At 40.6% G+C, this 15,632-nt stretch overlaps 1 protein-coding gene across 2 annotated transcripts; it reads left to right on the forward strand.

Annotated features, from left to right (window-relative positions):
- Nucleotides 1-1,716: 1,716 nt before the first annotated feature.
- LOC121998251 (probable leucine-rich repeat receptor-like protein kinase At5g63930) lies at nt 1,717-7,581 on the forward strand. Of its 2 annotated transcripts, none has more exons than XM_042553069.1 (4): nt 1,717-2,015; nt 2,129-2,554; nt 2,711-5,745; nt 6,348-7,581. In XM_042553069.1, the coding sequence occupies exons 3-4, from the start codon at nt 2,808-2,810 to the stop codon at nt 6,725-6,727; spliced, it is 3,318 nt and encodes a 1,105-aa protein (XP_042409003.1). In that variant the 5' UTR covers nt 1,717-2,015; nt 2,129-2,554; nt 2,711-2,807; the 3' UTR covers nt 6,728-7,581. The 2 variants fall into 2 exon arrangements, with proteins under 2 accessions (XP_042409003.1, XP_042409004.1); XM_042553070.1 differs by having other exon boundaries at nt 1,720-2,015; nt 3,352-5,745; nt 6,348-7,049.
- Nucleotides 7,582-15,632: the final 8,051 nt, after the last annotated feature.

Here is a 15,632-nt window from a genome sequence, read left to right on the forward strand (position 1 = left end):
AACAATATTTATGAATCGTATTCATTATAAAACTCTTATCAACATACTAAATAAAAAAAAATTAAAATGAACAAACAAATTTAAATTATCAAGCTCAATAACTAGAGCAATCAAACGGGCCAACTAATGGTGGGTGATCCTGTCCGAACCAGGAGTCAACGGACGCTGGGGATGTGGCGCTCCCTGCTGGATCCTCGAGTGCTCCGGCGAACCTGCAACAAAACCGAGCCGGGAGGGGTGTCCCGGCGACGGCCCTCCGACGCTCAAGTCAGGCGAGGAATAACAAAGAGGTGGCTTCAGAGATTCAGACTTGTGTACCTCCGGTGAAGAAATGAAGACCTTATATAGACCTCTCGAAGGAGCCTGGGCGCGCCAATCAAAGCAATCACCTGCTTTCGACCATGCCCAGGTATGGGTCTGTCAGAAGGGCATCCATGCCCAGGTATGGGTCTGTCAGAAGAGCACCCATAAGGCCATACCGCTACTGTATCAACCTCTCCATGATGTGACGGCAAGACCCTCTATCGTGAAATCTTGTGTACGACATAATCATCCGACATGCCTTTGCTGACATCCCATATCCCGAGCCGAACGAATAGGCCGCTCGGCTAACCTTTGTATCCTCGCCCTTATCCTGGCCGAACGGACCACCCGCTCGGCCCTTCGATTCCGGCCGGGCAGACACCCGCTCGACCATTCAGTCCTCCTGCCTTGGCGTCGGAAACCCGAGCCTATGGCTGGGTTATCTCTGGCTCCGCTCGGACCTGCAGTTGGCTCCGCTCGGACCTGCTCAACTGCTTGACGCGGCCATTACCCGCTTAGTCAGCCCTCCATCCGTCCTCAGGCTGGGACCCTTCAGAAAGTGAGTCCCCCATTCTTACCGCCGGATCAGTGGGTCAGCCATTTGTTAGGGTAGGATGGGGCAAGCCAACCCATCTCATCTTGGTATATTAGAAAACTACCAACTCAATTCAAGGCGGATTATAGGTTTGGCGGGCCAACCCACGGACCCATCAAAAATAAAAAAATTCATATCTTGAAGGTTTTAATTCAAAAAAGTTTTATCAATCAAATGTATCCAAAAATAGGTATTTTAAATATAAATAAACACAAACGATTACTCATATTTGATGAAAAATATCATTTTTATTTCAAAATTATAACAAAAAAGATAATGAATTGACATAAAATTTAACTTACATATGTTTCTTAATCCGTGAGTCAACCTAAGCCCATCATGGGTCGACCTGTGCGGGTCGCGAGCCTAAGCAGGCCGACTTGCGACGAGCTTGGGTTGATAAAATTTCAATGCAACCCGCTTAAATTATTTGACGGAGCGGGCTAACCCGATGAGCCCAACCCAAATTGATAGCTCTATTAATAATCAATCAAATACGTAAAAATTTTAAACAATCAAATAAGTTTAAATTAAGAGCTCAATAACATCTAAACGAACTAAACTCAAGCTAAATTTGAATTGTGAAGTCGATAACACGAATCAAATTTAAATCAAACTTAAACTTATAAAAAATAAATCATGTTAAATTTGAATAATTATTTTAAAAACTTAATTTATTTTAAACTTAATTTAACTCAACTTGACCTGATTTATCAAATAAGATTCAACAGTTCAAAATTTAGCTCGAGCTCGTCTCTCCCTAATTTTGATCTTGCTTCTCGAAACTGCTTGCTCGGATCGACGGTATGGGTGGGTGGATGGGGCTTTCAAAAAGCGAGGCAGGAGCAAGGATGAGTGTGATGTACGCGTGGAGTTCCAGAGTTGAAGCAACTGAATCGAGCTAGATTCCGTGCATCAGCGGGGCAAAACGGCGAAAGACAAGAAAAAGTCGGCACTTTCACAGTAGAAAGGTTGATCCCGTAAAGATTACGCCTCCGAAAAGGTTCCGAGATTTGCGATTTCCTGTGATATATGATCACTTTCAATCTCTTTACCTCTTTACCGAAGGAATAATTGCTTCGATTTCGCTGCTGGATCCAACTATTACTTTTGACTGGTGAGTTTCGTGCGGAAAGAAGTTCTCTTGACATTGGGACCGAGGAGGTTCTAATCCTAGTGTTGCCTCAAAAATTTGGCAATGTTCGCTAAACGTCTTGTTCTTTTTGGCAGAGGTAAAGTAAAGAGTCATATGGATATAGATTTTGGAAAAACTTTGGTGTCTTTCGCAAGGACGTGTTAAAGCTGAGGCCGGTTTGGATTGAGTGGACTCTGTTCACTGGGCCACTTGGACTTCTTGGCTTTTGGATTGATTGTAGGATGGAATTGTGACGGAAGTTCTTTTCCAGTGTTAGGCAAAAGAATTTTGGATCGAAGTATCCCAACCGAGGACCTGGCTATTTTGGTTACTCTATTGTGTCTTCTAGCTCAGGATACTGGATATAAAATCTGACTTGCTTGAAGAAAAGTTTTGCTATTGGAGTTGATGTCAGTGATTTCAACTTATTTTATTTGGAAGCTACTTCTGGCTTATTATGTTTGTGCACAAAGCACTGCATTTTTGGTGTCAGGACTAGATAAGACTTCAGAACCGTGGAGGTATTTCCATTCTTCTAATTAGGCTTTCTTTGAATGTTTAACTTGATTTCTAAAGGCTTCTGGTTCTCTGCTTGGCTGTTTTCTTTTTTAAACTTCTCATGCTTTCTTGCAGCATGATGAATTTTTTTTTCCTTTTTCTTCTGTTATGCTTGTCAGAAAAAGGTGTGCTGCGGTTTATATGGCCGCGTTGCCTTTGTTCTTACTGCCATAAAGCTTCCCTTCTCCACTTTAGCTGTTAATCTTTGTGCCTACAATGGTAACAATGTCCGAGGTAATAAATTCTGAAAGAGTTTTGCGTTTGGTGGTTCTTAAGTTTGTGTTACTACTAGCCTTTCTATTTATATGTACTTCTGAAGGGGTAAACATAGAAGGGCAATACCTGTTGAATCTTAAGAGCAACATGGCAGATGCTTTTTACCACCTAGATAGTTGGAATGCTAATGATTTTATACCCTGTCAGTGGAAAGGTGTTAGTTGCACTTCTGATGGTATAGTAGTTGGTCTTCATCTGAACTCCATGAATTTATCTGGAATTATTTCCCCAAGAATTGGTGGATTGATTCACTTAACTGTTCTTGATCTTTCCTTCAATGAATTCTCGGGGGCAATCCCTAGGGAGATCAGTAATTGTTCAAAGTTAGAAGTTTTGTATCTGAATAACAATAAATTTGAAGGTGAAATCCCTCATGAATTGGGTAGCCTTTCTTCTTTACTAAAGTGCAACTTGTGTAATAATAAACTATGTGGTCAGCTCCCTGAATCAATTGGAGGACTTTCATCCCTTCTTGAACTTGTAGCCTACTCCAACAACATTACGGGTCCTTTACCGCGCTCCATCGGCAAGCTCAAGAACCTATCTGTTTTGAGAATGGGGCAAAATCTGATAACTGGTAGCATTCCTGTTGAAGTCAGTGAGTGTCGGAACATGAAACGATTTGGTCTTGCCCAAAACCAACTAGAAGGTGAAATTCCCAAGGAGATTGGGAAGTTGCCAAGTTTGACTGAACTGGTTCTATGGGACAACCAACTTTCTGGATGTATCCCTAAGGAGATTGGAAACTGTACTCAGCTTGTGACGCTTGCACTTTACCAAAATAACCTTGTCGGTGGTATACCTGAAGACATTGGAAGGCTGAACAATTTGGAGAAGTTATATCTGTACAGGAATTCATTGAACGGAACAATCCCAAAGACAATTGGCAATCTTACTCGGGCTACAGAAATAGATTTATCAGAGAATATATTGACTGCAAAAATACCATCTGAGTTATGTAACATTAAAGGGTTATACTTGCTTCACCTGTTCCAGAATGATCTTAGAGGATTTATTCCACCTGAATTGAGTGGATTAAGGAACTTAAGTAAGCTTGATCTCTCAATAAACTCTCTGGACGGGCCTATTCCTCTTGGATTTCAGGATATGCCAAATTTAACTCAGTTACAACTTTTTAACAATATGTTGTCCGGCACTATACCTCAGAAGCTTGGGGTGTACAGTTCACTTTGGGTGGTTGACTTTTCAGAAAATAATCTCAGTGGGCAAATTCCAAGGTATCTTTGTAGACACTCGAACCTTATTTTGTTGAATTTATGGTCTAACAATTTGACCGGCAACATTCCTAGTGAAGTTATAAATTGTAGATCCTTGGTGCAGCTTCGTCTTGGTAAGAACAGCCTGACAGGAAGCTTTCCCTCAGATTTGTGCAAGCTGGTTAATCTGACTGCCATTGAGTTAGATGAGAACAGATTCAGTGGTCCCATTCCACCAGAGATAGGACAATGCAAAGCTTTGCAGAGGCTCAATCTTCCTAACAACTTTTTTACACATGAGTTGCCAGGGGAGCTATGTAATTTGTCGCTGTTGGTTATCCTTAACATCTCGTCCAATAAAATTGGAGGAAGCTTACCTCAGGAGATTTTTAAAGGCAGGATGCTTCAACGACTAGATCTCAGCCAGAATCAATTTATTGGCACATTGCCTGATGAAATAAACCTTGTCCAGTTGGAACGGTTTGTGATTTCTGATAACAAGTTATCAGGAATAATACCTCCTATCATAGGGAAGCTCTCTCATTTAATGGAGCTGCAGATGGGTGGTAATGAATTTTTTGGTTCAATACCTAAGGAATTGGGCGGACTTTCAAGTTTACAAATTGCAATGAATCTTAGCTACAATGATCTTTCAGGAAATATTCCAGAGGAGCTTGGCAATCTTGCATTGCTGGAGTTCCTTTTGCTGAACAATAATCATTTGACTGGTGAAATTCCATCTTCATTTGCCAATCTGTGTAGCTTACTAGGACTTAATCTTTCATATAATGATCTCACAGGACCTATACCTTCTATTCCACTTTTCCGTAACATGACTTTGTGTAGCTTCATAGGAAATAAAGATCTTTGTGGTAAACCTCTTGTTGGTTGTGGTTTGCCACCATCATTATCTACATCATCACCTAGAACAAATACTTCATTGGGTAGGACTGTGACTATTATTTTCACTGCTGTTGGAGGAATTTCTCTTGTTCTTGTTACTATAATGGTGTGTATTCTCAGAAGACCTATTGAGACAATTTCTCATTTTCAAGACAAACAACTACGTAATACAACTTCAGGCACATATATGTTCCCAAAAGAAAAGGTTACCTTTCAAGACATTGTTTCTGCTACAAATGATTTTGATGAGAGTTTTGTAATCGGAAGGGGTGCTTGTGGGACGGTGTACAGAGCACTATTGAAATCTGGGCAAACAATTGCTGTGAAAAAGCTGGCCTCTAACAGAGAAGGTAAGTATACTGAGAATAGTTTCCATGCAGAGATTTTGACTCTTGGAAAGATAAGGCATCGAAACATTGTAAAGCTCTATGGATTCTCTTATCACCAGTGTTCAAACCTTCTACTTTATGAGTACATGGCAAGAGGTAGCCTTGGCGAGTTACTTCATGGGGAATTTTCATCTACTCTTGACTGGGAAACACGTTACATGATTGCACTTGGTGCTGCTGAGGGCCTCTCATATTTACATCATGGTTGCAAACCCTGCATCATTCACAGAGATATCAAGTCGAACAATATTCTGCTCAATGAAAACTTTGAAGCTCATGTTGGTGATTTTGGATTAGCAAAAGTTATTGACATGCCACAGTCAAAGTCAATGTCTGCTGTTGCTGGATCATATGGGTATATAGCACCTGGTGAGTCATACTAATATCATTAGCTCTTCTCAGTTTCTTTATCTCTTTTGTGGTTCTCTAATTTAAATTACTTTGAACTCTTGATGAAAAAATTAGTTGACTGAGTTTGGCTCATTCATGAAAGTTAGTGATGTCTTTTCTTCAGTTGGTGAGAGCTAAGATGTTTTAGGGAAAAAATTTTATGATAAAGTTTAATCAGTTTTAGCCTCCTATTAGTCAATTGGTCTAAATGTGAAATTCATGTATTTTAGTCCTTTTATCTATTTTGATCTTAGAAATTATCCATTTTGGCTTGCTCAGTGGTATTCGTATGTTTCGAAGCCTCAAATAAGTCTGCTCGATAATTCCTTCAGGATATATTCAGTATATGACTATGTTTGACAACAATTACCATACTTGTTTAACTTTACTCCTTCTCTCTTGTAGTCAAATATGAAAATTTAATAAGTTGTTTTTAGCTTGTTTTTGAGATATGACATCAATGTGATGTGACACCCTGATTCTTTTGTGTGTGCTTGTTATTTTTTTCTTGTATTAGAAAGAATAATATTGAGTTTTGTCATGTATTTTTGTTATTATGCCTGACCAACCTTTTCTGACAGAATATGCATATACCATGAAAATTACGGAGAAATGTGACATCTACAGTTATGGAGTTGTTCTACTTGAACTCCTGACTGGAAGAACACCTGTTCAGCCATTAGACCAGGGAGGGGACCTTGTTACATGGGTAAGGACGTATATAAAGAACAACTCTCTGTCTTCTGGAATACTTGATAGTAAACTTAATCTGGAAGATGGAATTGCTGTGGATCACATGATAATGGTCTTGAAAATTGCTTTGCTTTGTACAAACTCATCACCGTTAGACAGACCAGCCATGCAGGAAGTTGTATTAATGTTGGTTGAGTCCAAACAGAAGGCCGCCAGCCTTGTTTCATCACAGGTTCCGGATTTCTCTTCAAAAGAGGATGACAGGTAGTGAATAACTTCATCATTCATAGCAATTACATATCTTTGTTATTCCTTCGTTTTGGCGCAAGAGATGTGTATATATGTAAGTTCTCTTTTCCTTTTGAATGTGTTATCCTTCTAAGTAGATCATGTTTCAGGATTCATGTTATTCCATTCTGTAGAATTTTGGGATAAAAAATTTGTATTTTTTTTTATATACCAACCCATCATTGATGATTTGTAGAGGAAGCATAAATTGTTTTAATGTGCGACTAAATTTGCTATATCAATCACTTTATCAATCTAATATATTTAACACTTTCTTCCGAAGTTAGAGTATGGTGATTATCTATGTTGGTACTTGAAGGCATTAGTATAATGAGAAAATAAAACATTTACCTTTACCCACATGGGCAATTCCATTTGGCCTCTTCGCATCCTAGTGAAGCAGAAGTTAAGGAGCTAATGAAGTATACAATCAGTAATCAATTTCATTTTTTTTTTATATAAGTAAATGTGTATATTAGCTTTCAAAAAGGATGTACAAAGTTGTTCTTGGACATTGTATCACAGCTAATGTCATATCTGAGTAGATATCTAGGCTCCTATACTGTATATTCCTATAGATACGTTGTACATTCATTTCTCATGCTCAAAAAAGATACCGGTTCCTTGCCATCTATATTAGTAAGCCATGCATGACATGGCTAGGTGTTGGACCTTTGTCAGAAGTTGGGTGCCGCAGAATATCTTCTTGAAGACTTGGAACATCGTCTTGTATGTGATCATCTCTTGCCTAATGTCTACCTCCTCCATAATGCCATGGTGATGGCACACTAGAAGAAGATATGCTCTTGCGTCTCCTCCGCTGCTATACAAAAGGTACGAGTCTTATCCAAAACATGTGGTAGCTGGTCTTGAGTATGCAACTTCTCATGTGTTAGTAACCATATTATGAATGTTTGACTCGACTGTACATATGACTTCCAGATGTGTTGATCCATGGCCATTTGCTCTCTCGTTTCCTAAAGTAGTCATATGCCTCATCCACTCCCTTTCCTTCTTGTATGAGCCATCCTACCAATGTAGTTGTTATTGTTGTGCCCTTTGAACCCGATATGCCATCTCTAATTTGTAATAATTTCTTTATGAGCGGGGAATCCTCATGCTTCGCTTGTTATGTCCATGGATATACTCTGCTCAAGTATGAATAGTGTATTCACCTGATGTATAAGGAGTCCTGCTTGTCCTCTATATATGTCATAGATTCAGTACTTTTGCTAAAGGCTTTATTCCAATTTATGCCCCTCCATCCGTTACCTCCCTCATCTCTCGGTGTGTAAATATATGCCCATGAGACCAGGGATGCTGCTTGGAAGTCTAGACAAAGCTCTGCACAACGTATAAATCTTTTCAATGAGTAGCGGCAAGATAGGCATCCAAAAACACTCCACTCCTGGTAGTATTGATGCTATTGGCCACAACTTCCCCATGTACGACAATATGCACCTTGGCCATGATCTTGTTGATGATGGTGTCAATGAGTGAGTTGTAGTTTGATATCTTAAGCTTTGTTGATGCCAGTGGTATGCCTAGAAATCTGAATAGAAAATACCTTCCTGAAACCTGAAGCCTTCATCAAACTAAGCTTGGTTGGTTCGCTTATTCATTTCAGCCATGTAAATCTGAATTCATAAAATTGTCATGCAGACCTACCATTCTATCAAATTGCCCCCAAGCATCTAATTAGGATATCCACTAATGAGGTATCGCCGTTAGCAAATAGTACTAAGTCTATCAGCATACACTAGGTGGGTGATCTCCGACCCAACACATTTTTGATGCTAATGTAATTTTGGAACTATTGTATCCCTCTATGATAATCATGACAGCATCTCCAAACATAAGCCGAACAAATATGACAATAGTGGGTTGAAGATCAATACCAATTCGTTAACGGATACGAATAAAATATATGGATAAGAGTAATTTTCTTATTCAATAGATAGGATTTAACAGATAAAAATTGGAATGTGTGACGGGGAGTATTTCTCTCATTCAATAGATATGGTTTAATAGATAGAAATTAGAATGTGTAGTTGGGAGTATTTCTCTATATAATGGTTAGGAATAAAATTTCTTTATGGATAGAATTTAGTTTTTTGATCAACTATGTATCTGCATGATGAGTACTATAAATACTTCCCCTGTATTCATGTTTTATCATCTAACGAAAAATAAAAGTATAAAGTTTCCAAGTTGAAATTTATTCTTTATTTTTCCTTTTCTTTCTCTAAAATTGTCAGTAATTTTCAAAAGTGTTGTAGTGTTCTTGAAATATGAATATAATATAAGTAATTTATTTATTTGTTTATAGTTCAATTTTCAACAATTGTTATCAGAGCTGAGCGATAAGTGATTTTTCTTGGTGGAGTTATTTTGTATTGTGAGAAGGTTTATATTGTACAAAGTTGTTAATCAAACTTGTTTGGTATAATCAAAATTTTTTCGACACGATGAGCAACCTTCAATTAGTAAGAGTCAAGAATCTCAACAGCAAAAACTACAACAAGCGGACAACATGTATGGAATCCTACCTATAAGGTCAGGTCTTTGGGAGGTTGTCAGTGGTAGTGAAGCCATGCAACCGGCAGAAGATGCCAATGACATCTTGCAAAAATGGAGGATTAAAGCATGTAAAGGAATGTTTGCTTTAAAAATCACAATTGAAGAAGAAATGTTGGAGCACATCCGAGATGCCAAAATACCAAAGGAAGTATGGAATGTCTTTGCTACATTTTTTCAAAGAAGAATGATGCAAGATTGCAACTCCTATAGAATGAACTATTAGCAATAAGGCAACAGCCCTTCCATTAGAAAGTTCATGAGCTATACAGCTTCTTTGGCTGCCTCAAAGGCTACCACATACTCAGCTTCCATGGTTGAGTCTGAGACGCATTTCTGCTTAACACTTCTCCATGCAATGGCTCCACCTCCTAGAGTAAACACATAGCCTGACGTAGACTTACTATTGTCCCTATCTGATTGGAAGTATGAATTCGTGTAACCCACAATGAGCAAATCGTCTGCTTGGTAAACTAGCATATAATCTCTAGTCCTTCTCATGTACTTTAATATATGCTTCGCAACAGTCCAATGTCCTTGTCCAGGGTTACTCTGATATCTGCTAACCATGCCCACGGTAAAACAGATATCAGGTCTCGTACACAGTATTGCATACATAAGGCTTCCGACAGTCGAAGCATAAGGAACTACCTTCATGTCCTCTATCTCCTTTGATGTCTTCGGAGACATCTCTTTAGATAAGGCTACTCCATGCCTAAAAGGTAAGAAACTTTTCTTAGAGTTTTACATGCTAAAATGAACAAGGATTGTATCTATATATAAAGCTTGGGATAGACACAACATTCTTTTCTTACGATCCCTTATAACTTTGATCCCAAGAATGTGTGCACATTCTCCTAAGTCCTTCATATCAAATTGTTCGGACAATCATATCCTTACATCCAATAATACCTTGACATTGTTGCCAATTAACAAAATATCATCTACGTATAGTACAAGAAATACCACCACGTTTCTGTTACACTTCTTGTATACATAAGACTCATCCGGATACTAAATAAATCCATATGATTGGATTACTTCATTAAACCGAATGTTCCAAGATCTTGAAGCTTGTTTCAGTCCATAAATAGATCGATTGAGCTTACACACTAGATGCTCTTTGCCTTTTTCAATAAATCCCTCTGGTTACTTCATATGGATGTTTTTCAAGACTTCCATTAAGGAATGCTGTCTTGACATCCATTTGCCAAATCTCATAATCCATATGAGCGGCAATGGATAAGAGTATCCGGATAGACTTAAGCATGACTACCGGCGAAAAAGTTTCCTCATAGTTGATTCCCTCTTTCTGAGTATACCCTTTCGCAACAAGCTTTGCTTTGAAGGTTTCTACCTTCCCATCTGTCCCTCTTTTCCTTTTGTAGATCCACTTGCATCCGATGGTTTTTACACCATCAGGTGGTTCTACAAGCTCCCAGACCTTATTAGAATACATAGATTCTATTTCGAAATTCGTTGTCTTTTGCCAAGATACTGTATCTATATCTTGGAGTGCTTCGTCATATGTTCGGGGATCAGGTTCATGTTTACTTGGGATCAAGTCCGAAAACTCTCCCAAAAACATGAATCTCTCAGGTTGTCTCACAATCCTCCCACTACGACGAGGTACTGTCTTTGGTTGTGTATCATGTGTGGCACGTGTTGTAGTTTTTTGTGCTCCTTCATCTTGTACTGTTGGTATTAAAGTAGACGTGTCTTCTTTTATTTCTTCTAGAACTATTTCACTCATGGGCTTATGGTTCATTACATAATCTTCTTCTAAAAAACGAGCATTGATGCTAACAATGATCTTCTGATTTTTAGGATTATAAAATAAACCACCTTTTGTTCCTTTAGGATATCCCACAAACAGACAAACTTCTGTACGTGATTCCAACTTATCAGTATCTCCCTTCAGCACATGTACTGGACTACCCTATATCCAGATATGATTCAGACTAGGCTTACGCCCATTTCATAATTCCATGGGAGTATAAGGAACTGTTTTAAAATGTACCATATTCAGAATGTACACTGCTGTTTCCAGAGCATATTCCCAAAACGAATTTGGTAATTCTGAATAAATCATCATCGATCTAACCATTTCCATAAGAGTCATATTCTTTCGTTCTGTCACACCATTCTGTTGGGGTGTATCAGGTGTAGATAATTGGGATTGAATCCCGACTTCTGATAAGTAATTCCTAAACTCTCCAAAGAAGTATTCACCACCATGGTTAGCCCGTAGTGTCTTGATACTTTTACCAAGACGTTTCTCCACATCAACCATATATTCTTTGAACTTGTTAAAACATTCAGACTTGCGGCGCATCAGGTAAATGTATCCGTATCTTGAATAATCGTCTATAAAGGAGATGAAGTATTCATAACCACCTCTTGCCTGGATAAACATAGGACCACACAAATCAGAATGAACCAGTTCTAACGCATCTTTGGCTTTATACCCCTTGGCCTTAAAAGGTCTCTTGGTCATTTTACCTTCCAAGTAGGATTCACATGTTGGAAAGTTTTTCAACTCTAATGAACCCAAGAGTCCATCGGCTACAAGCCTTTGAATCATACTTAAGTTAATATGACCAAGCCTTAGATGACAAAGATACGTTTGGTTCATTTCCGAAGGTTTTTTTCTCTTATTAGAGTTAGAAGATGTGTTATTAATTTCTATATTTTGCTTTGTGGGAGAAATTTGATTTAAAGTATATAAATTGTCAACCAATGCACCAGAACAGATAATCAACTTATTTCTCTTTATAACAACATTGTTACTAAAGGAAACTGAATATCTATCTAAATACAATTTAAAAATTGAAATTGATCCTGTCCGAACCAGGAGTCAACGGACGCTGGGGATGTGGCGCTCCCTGCTGGATCCTCGAGTGCTCCGGCGAACCTGCAACAAAACCGAGCCGGGAGGGGTGTCCCGGCGACTGCCCTCCGACGCTCAAGTCAGGCGAGGAATAACAAAGAGGTGGCTTCAGAGATTCAGACCAGCGTACCTCCGGTGAAGAAATGGAGACCTTATATAAACCTCTCGAAGGAGCCTGGGCGCGCTAATCAAAGCAATCACCTGCTTTCGACCATGCCCAGGTATGAGTCTGTCAGAAGGGCATCCATAAGGCCATACCGCTACTGTATCGACCTCTCCATGATGTGACGGCAAGACCCTCTATCGTCCATACCGCTACTGTATCGACCTCTCCATGATGTGACGGCAAGACCCTCTATCGTCCATACCGCTACTGTATCGACCTCTCCATGATGTGACGGCAAGACCCTCTATCGTCCATACCGCTACTGTATCGACCTCTCCATGATGTGACGACAAGACCCACTATCGTGAAATCTTGTGTACGGCATAATCATCAGACATGCCTTTGCTGACATCCCATATCCCGAGCCGAACAAATAGGCTGCTCGGCTAACCTTTGTATCCTCGCCCTTATCCTGGCCGAACGGACCACCCGCTCGGCCCTTCGGTTCCAGCCGGGCAGACACCCGCTCGGCCATTCAGTCCTCTCGCCTTGGCGTCGGAAACCCAAGCCTATGGCTAGGTTATCTCTGGCTCCGCTCGGACCTGCTCAACTGCTTTGACGCGGTCATTACCCGCTTAGTCAGCCCTCCATCCGTCCTCAGGTTGGGATCCTTCAGGAAGTGGGTCCCTCATTCTTACCGTCGGATCACTTGCCTCCCCTTCAAGTCTAGTCGAAGGAGGCAGTGAGTCCGACTGACTGGACTATGTGTCCGAGCGGGCGGTCGTCGCCTTACCGTCGCTTATAATATCCCTTGAGCCGTTCGTCCCTTATGCCAAATTCAGCCGCTCGGCTCTTCGTTTTGGATGTCTTGGCGCTCAACGTGGATGTTTGCTTGCCTAAATCTTCTCGAAAATCACGCAAATCCTTTTCATTAAGTCGAAGCATGCGCGGTATGGGCGCATTAATTGCGCCTGGTGACAGAGCGCCACGTGGCTCTTCTCGCGTGGCGGTGATGATCCGTACGATGGGACGCCGATTGTTTTGAAATGGACGGTTAGATGATGACCTCGTCTCTCGTGACCTGCATCCGACGGACGAGGCCGACCAGCCTCGTTCGCATAAAGCCTTCGTCTTCGCCCTTACGCCGCATTCTCTGTCTCATTGCGCGTCCTCCGTCGAAGGTGCCCGCGGCTGCATCGTTCCGGCTGTCCTAGTTCTTGCCTCTTGGTGGTTTTCAGCTTTCTGGTGATCCTCTCCGTTCATCTTCCCTCAGTAAGCTTCTCCCTTCCTTTCGTTCGGCCTTTCCCTTTCGCGGGGAACTCCTTTCGTCCCCTTGTTTGCGAACTTTTATCTGTCCTCCGTTTCCGAGTTTCTTTCGGCTTCCTTCTTTCTTTTTCTTGGTACTTTAGTCATGGCGAGCACTTCCGTACCCGCTGTTGATGTTCATGGTCCCTGGTATATGACCATGGAGAGTAAATTTGACGAGAAGGGCGCTCGGCGTCTTGTTCGGACATACGGGATCCCGGATGACCATGAAATAGTTGTAGCCGACCCGACCGACCGGCCCCATAACCCGTCGATCGGTACTATTTGTTTTTTTCTGGACCAATTTCAGGGCGGCCTTAGATTTCCTACCCATCCATTTATTTTGGAAGTTTGTAATTATTTCCGCATCCCGCTCGGCCAACTTGTGCCGAATTGGGTGGTCATCCTCTTTAAGCTGCACAGTATCCCACTCGACCCCAAAATATTCCACTACTTCTTCTACCCCAAACAATCCGAGTTGGGTACTTTTATTTTCCAAAGTAGAATAGGCTTCAAATTTTTTGAGAATATGTCGACCTCCAACAAGCACTGGAAGGAGTTCTTCTTCTATATACGACTTTCCGAGCGGCCAGCATTCAGAACCAAATGGCAGACCGCTGTGCCGACCCAGCCGGAGCTCGGCAAATTCAGAAGCAATCCAGCCTACCTTCATGCGGCAAACTGGTTGTCCGGTCAGCGGTACAAAATCGACCAGTTGCTTCTCAAAGGGGTGTTGTACATTTTTGGATTATCTCCCGTTCGGGTCAATCTTCCCTACCGCATGGGTAAGGACTCTTTACTCACTTCGCCTTTTTTGTCTAACTGATTTTAATTTTTTCTACTGCAGCTGAAGTCATGTGGCGCTCCAAGGCTACTGATCATCTGAAATTGAAAGCCGTGGAAATTGAGGCGGCTACCAAAAAAGAACTCGCCGAGCGGGGTCTAATCCCCAGCCGCCCGGCAGATGCAGGTGAGGGGTGTTAGTTAGAGCCCTAGAACCAATCATTTGATGATTGTATGGACTCATGTATATCATATTCTTGTATATTAATAAAGGCATTTGTTTGGTTATTATACTTATTTATATTAGTGCCAAATAGACTAAGTATAATAGCGTCCTTGAGTAGAAGGTTCATACCTATATCAATCGATTAGTTGAATCGATAGTGAGATGATATAGGGAACACTACTCTAAATCATTCCTAGTCGAGTATTAGCATTCAGGGACAATGTTAATACAATAAGACTAGCATGTAGGTCAGCTCGATGACTTGATCTCACAAGTCATGGATATAGAGATATCAAGCTGACACATGGGTATGCATTAGAGAATGTATATTGAATGACCCGCCATGAGAAAGTATCATGGATCGTTATATGAGTGTCATATATTTTCTCATGTGGCTATTAGTATGACTATTAGTCCTTAGACCTGAAGTCACCATGGATCCCTACATAAGGAGTTATGTACTTTAGTTTTGTCAAACGTCACCCGTAACTGGGTGGACTATAAAGGCGATTACTGGGTATGTAACGAATTATGCAGAGGGATGTGAGTGATGTAGATGGGATCTATCCCTCCCATATGACGGGAGCGACATCGCTATTCTTGATAGAGTGAGACCACTAAGCGCATGGCCATGCCCAAATGAGTCAACATTAGATGTTGAGCTCATTTGATCGAGTGAGTCTAACTTGGAGTTCAAGATTTAGATTGATTAGAGGATGACACGGTCTATGCCTCATATTGATCAATCTAGATGTCTAGGATAGAAGGACACTTGTTATTATTTTGTGAGTAGTCACAATTGGTAGTCACAAGGTGATGTCGGATCTCGACATTCTTGTAACTTGGGTAGTAATGATGTGTTGCTAGATACCGCTCATTACTTATGCTCCTAAATGGGTTTAGGGCATTGCCAACGTTACAAGAACCTATAGGGTCACACACTTAGGACAATTAGGTGGAGATTAGGTTCATATGATGAACCAAGAGGATTAGATTCA

The sequence above is a fragment of the Zingiber officinale genome, chromosome 6A (genome assembly GCF_018446385.1).
Source record: "Zingiber officinale cultivar Zhangliang chromosome 6A, Zo_v1.1, whole genome shotgun sequence".
Classification (NCBI taxonomy): Eukaryota; Viridiplantae; Streptophyta; class Magnoliopsida; order Zingiberales; family Zingiberaceae; genus Zingiber; species Zingiber officinale.

Coding starts and splice junctions, on each gene's coding strand:
- LOC121998251 (XM_042553069.1), top strand. CDS start 2,808: ATGGTAACAATGTCCGAGGTAATAAATTCTGAAAGAGTTTTGCGTTTG. Junction 5,746..6,347: donor ATATGGGTATATAGCACCTG/GTGAGTCATACT, acceptor CTTTTCTGACAG/AATATGCATATACCATGAAA.